The sequence below is a fragment of the Lineus longissimus genome, chromosome 17, assembly GCF_910592395.1.
Source record: "Lineus longissimus chromosome 17, tnLinLong1.2, whole genome shotgun sequence".
Classification (NCBI taxonomy): Eukaryota; Metazoa; Nemertea; class Pilidiophora; order Heteronemertea; family Lineidae; genus Lineus; species Lineus longissimus.
The window spans coordinates 2,938,475-2,943,917 of record NC_088324.1 but is presented as its reverse complement, the minus strand read 5'-3'; the positions used below and the strand labels follow the sequence as shown (position 1 = coordinate 2,943,917).

General features: G+C 41.2%; 1 protein-coding gene across 1 annotated transcript; it reads left to right on the top strand.

The window, feature by feature from the left end:
• The first annotated feature begins 1,111 nt into the window (after nt 1-1,111).
• Nucleotides 1,112-2,835, top strand: LOC135501720 (putative nuclease HARBI1). The gene is made up of 4 exons (XM_064793970.1): nt 1,112-1,119; nt 1,535-1,647; nt 2,117-2,231; nt 2,540-2,835. The coding sequence occupies exons 3-4, from the start codon at nt 2,117-2,119 to the stop codon at nt 2,833-2,835; spliced, it is 411 nt and encodes a 136-aa protein (XP_064650040.1). The 5' UTR covers nt 1,112-1,119; nt 1,535-1,647.
• Nucleotides 2,836-5,443: the final 2,608 nt, after the last annotated feature.

Sequence of the window (5,443 nt, the reverse complement as noted above, 5' to 3'; positions counted from 1 at the left end):
TAACTGTAACTATACAATAATCATGTTCTTGTTATAAAGCCTGTGACTTCACACATGCACATGTTCATGCACGCTATTAACTCATTGTCTATTGTACTTCGTACGAAATGAATAAATAAATCAATCAAATAATCCAGGAAATTATTACGTTTGTTCTTTTCAAAATCACTTTCAGGGCCCGGTTTCTCAAATAATCTTAAGTCTGTTTTGGTGACTTAAGTATGAGAATTTCTTAAGTTTTGTCTTAAGTTGATTCACAAAGAATCTTAACTCGCCTAGCCGACTTAAGTACCACAAAAACTTAAGCACGGTAGCTACCGTACTTAAGTCGGAATGAAGGACACAAAATGGCGGAAATTCGCCGGCACAACCGGCCTGTCCTTCGATATTTGATGGCCCGAGGCCCAGAAAGACGACTCGTAGACCATCAAAACCCCTTGGAGAAGTACTCCGCCAAGGGGGTGAAAGACAGATATCGTTTCCTGCCCGACACAATAATGGTCTTCGTTGAGGTATTCGGCCCAAAGTTGACGCGTCCGACCGACCGTGGCCATGCACTGCCTGTCATACTACAAATTTGCGTGTGTCTCCGTTTCCTTGCTTGCGGGTCCTTCCAAATAATGGTCGGGGATGGAGATGGACTGTCAAAAAGTTGCGTGTGCCGTATCGTGAAGGCCACCATGAATGAAATAATCAAATATATGAGCGAAATCATAAAATTTCCGAGGGGCGACGAAGCCACAGAAACTAAGAAGCGCTTCTTTGCAGTTGCAGGTATGTATCAGTTCCCATCTCATGTGCTCCTCGCCCACTACTATTTATAGTGCTCCAATCAGCAAAATGAATGACAAAAATCGATAGGTGAACATGCATATTAAGCAGGTCAAACCTCTCCAATCAGCAAACGGTGAATGAAGAAATCGCTGTTGGTAACCGTGAATATTTTAACAGGTCAAGGACAGGTCAAACTTCATCAGCTGTTTTTTTTTCATCACACACATGCATGACATGTGTCGTGTGTCATCATGGAAGCGAAACTGCGTGGTTCAATGCTGTTGTTTGTTAATTGAAAACCGGCTGTTAGATTGCTGGAAACTTTATAATTATAATCATGTGAAGGTATCTATGCAGCCATCTATTCTAATGAATACTCGCATCCGCGCCAGTGCAGTTGAGTTGATCGAGTGCAGACTGTTGTTGACTGTGACTGTACGTAGTGTTGCATGTTGTTGTTGTGTGCTTGTGTGTCCACCAATGACCATCATCCATGGCATGTACAGCCTACACTACTGCTGTATGGATTGTTGGTCAGTCAGGTCTGGCCTATACTCGATCATGAGTATGCAGTATGTTCTATACTTTTCTTGTACCAATATCATCCCTCCATGCATTGCATACTGCATCCATAAAAATGCCCTCAACTCACTGAGTGAGGTGGATGTCGACCAGGGCGGGGCGCAGTCGGGGAATGATATAGTTAGTTAATACAGGTCAGTTTGTGTGTTGCCTAATGGTTCTTCCACTTTGATTTTAGGTTTCCCTAACGTAATCGGTGCTTTGGACTGCACACAGATAAAGATTCAAGCCCCATCTCAATTTGAGGATGTTTATGTCTGTCGCAAATCCATTCACAGCATCAATGTTCAGGTAAGCATGTGTGAATAGAACACTTTCAAAAGTCAGTTGGTAGCCCTGCCTAGTAACGAAATGTGCACATAATGTCTGTAGGCCTACACCAAAGTACAATAAACATGCATTGCATTTATTACCAGATGACCGGCTGGCTGGCTTTTTCATTTAGTCATCTTGGAACGAGATCAGGTTCACTTTCAAAGCCTGGCTCATTGGAGGCCTGATCTAGTTTAAGAGATTGCATGTCCATCTGAAATATGAATATCCTGATTCCTGGCATAGTATGAATTAAAATCATTGCTAAGTATGAAAAATTTTGAAAGTACAGTGTTTCTGCCAGAAAAAAATTCAAGAGGGGGAACCAAAGCCCAAATTCCTGGTCGAAAGAGCAAATTTTGGTTGTTTTTCGGACAATCTTGGCAGTTGCCCCCCCCCGGCAGAAACCCAGAAATAAGATTTCAATGTCCACTTTTTGGTATTGCAGATGATATGTGATGCTGATCGCCTTGCCACAAACCTTGTAGCCAAATGGCCGGGAAGTGTTCACGACAGTCGAATATTCAAGGTGTCGTCCATTGGCCGAGAACTTGCTAACCAAGGTAATTCAGACATGTGTGATACCCACTAAAAACAAGTAATTTAATAGATAGATAAATAATTTAATTGGAACTTTATCAACATTTATAACTAACATACATGTAGTAGAAAAGAAATTATCACATAGGCATACTACTGGATCAACAGTATCATGCTTATTTGAAAAATATATAATATATAAACGAGAAACCCCATGTTATGTATGAAATGACAAAAAAACATTGATATTCTCATATTCAATAAATTAGTATAAAATTCATTCATTTTGAAAAAAATTATTACATTTACAATATTGTATTTAAAATTTCAGCTCCACATGATGGATTCCTTTTGGGAGACAAAGGTTATGCACTTGAACCGTACCTGATGACACCTTATCGGAATCCAACACCTGAAGAAGCCAGATATAATGCCGCCCAAGCACGAACCAGGACACGAGTTGAGCAGGCCTTTGGCATTTTAAAGAGGCGGTTCCATTGCTTGCACGATGAAATTCGGCTGGTCCCAGAACAGGCCTGTAAAGTGATAGTCTGCTGTGTAATCCTCAACAACATTGATAAGGATTCTATTATTGTCAAAATGTTTTCATGTGGTATTGATAGTTAGCATGGTTAGTAGGCCTTCACTTTTACCTTTCTCTTTACTGGTATTGGAACAGGGCCTTATCTGACTTTTTGCAAAATGTTGGTGCTTTCTACTGAAGTCTTAACCCTACAGCTGCGTGAACTGAACTCTTGACTTCTGATACATAATCATTTTTTGTGAGAATGGTAAAATGACTTACCTCCATGCTTTATATTCTTGTACTTTTTTTCACATTCTGCACTTGTGCGCACCACTACTCCTGCAGCGCTGTACGTAAAATGATACTTCGAAACAGTTCAAGTTCAAATTTGAACTAAGATGTAAGAATGAGGCTAAAAGTAACATCACACAACAAAAAGTGCATTGCCATTGACATTTTAAAAATATCAATATTGCAGTACTAAATTGCAATACCTGGGCCATGATGCCTTATTTGATGATTATAACCGTAGTAGGCCTACTTAGCAAAACTTCAGTTCCTATATCACTTTGAAATTATCTTGTATCAGCCACTGGACTGTTCTTCTTGTGTTCATATTTTCATTTTAAAGGGACTCTGTAGACAGCAAGGTGGGCAAGATGAAGTTTAAATTAGTCGGGTCTCTCACATCTCGAAGTACATCGAAATCTTCGATCATGCTTGTACGCCGAATATATTCATATATATTAAACATGACCCAGTTTGAACTACAGTGGACACCTCCCTTAGTGGACACCTCTCTATTGAGGATAACCTCTCCATCAAGGACACTAGTTTTGTTCACAAAGTGGTTGTTTCCATTACATTTGACCTTTTTAATCAGGCACCTCTCAAGTAAGGACAGCACTTGCCAGTCCTAAGGGTGCCCTGAATAATAGAGAGGTACTGTACTTAAGATCAAGATGACCAATTTAAACTTTTTGGCACTTTGCTACTGCCTAAATAGTCCCCATTTCTAAAATGTTGATAAACAGATATGATGATGGCATTGTCATTGATCTTGTCAACTCTAGTCTAAAGCATTGATGCACTTGTCATAAATCTTTAACTGTATTAATATTGACACTTTACAGTGAGAGAAATATTATTTTATCATTATATTGATTGATTGTTATCAAAACTCATGTTTTTATTGTTCTTATTTCATATCTGAAATCTTCTCTACGGCTGTGACCAATTAGTAGGTAAACACATAGGGGGATTCCCCAAACGCTGAGTCATACAGCAGCTGCGCTTATCTACATAATACATGCTAATGGTGACCTGATTTCCTTTTATTGGCTGAAATCGTCACACCTCCCAACCACACCTCCAAACGATCTCAAAATTAAGGTTTGTTTTCTTTCGGAAATGATGTGCGATTCTGTTCGATTTCACAGCAAAAATAGGCAGTATCGTGTCTGTTTAAGGCGTGGCGAAATTTGAACTTGGGACACACAAATTTCGGGGTAAGGCGAGTGCATTTAGGGAAGTTTTTCAGTCGGATTGTGAGTGTCTACCATGCATCGCATCGCATGCATGCATGGTGAAGCAGACGACACAACAACATTGAGTCCGTGCACCACGGGCACAAATTTTTAGCACAAAGTTTGCCCGGGGAACATCACCCCCAGTCAAGTTGTAATATTTGTACTATGCCAGGCATGAATAACTTATTGATTTATTGGTCAACCAGCCGTGTGTCGACGAGAAGACTAAAGCAGACAACAGGGAACGATTGAACTTGAAGAACACACCTCACATCCTCGGCAACGGCCTCCCAGGCGGCCCTCTTGGAAGCCTTTGACACGCAGCCCGTCCCAATGTCCCCTATCCCACTGATGCAGCGGTCAATTGTAACTCTGACCCCCCCCCCCTTCAGACATTCGACACTTATGCGACACCTGGAAGATATAAGGACGTCCAGGAATCGACACTTGTTCACCCAGAACTTTTAACTTCTACTCCAGGATTTCACTCTTTCTTCCTGTGGTCAAGTTCAGAACGTCACCTTTTTTCCACCTGACAGAATCCTGAAGTTCAGAACGTCTTATTTTTTCACCTGACAGAATCCTGAACGCCAGGAATTCAACACCAACTCACAGGTATAGCATCGCTTTCGAGCATGCATATGCATAAATTAAACTTTCAGCAGTTATTCAACAATGTGATGAAGCTATCTTTAGTTCAGTAACCACCTCTGAAATGGCATTAATCGGCCAAATTGACGATCTCTCAACTGCTTCCGGTCGGAGACATGGAGGCCGCCATCTTGGAATATTGTCAATTTTGACGGCTCAATTTCACACAAAAACCACCTCCGAACTCCGTGAATCACCAACGTCTTCGCCAAAAAAAGGAACCATAACAATCTACAGATATCCCGACGCATGACACTGCTGGAGAGATCAATCAATCTTTTCACTACAGCTGGATATACTAGAAAACATTCTAAGCACTCCACTCACCTGCTGTCCATGATGCTGCCCAGCTCCAAAAACGTGTCTGGGCATGTCTGGGATGGGCCGTGGCAGTTCGTCAGGAATGCGACGCTTGTTCGACATGCCTGTCGCAACTTCGTCGACAGGAATTCACCAAAGACAATTGCTTTTAATATCAGACCTACGACGGAAATTCGATGCTACTCTTTTCCCAATACGCCAGAGGTTC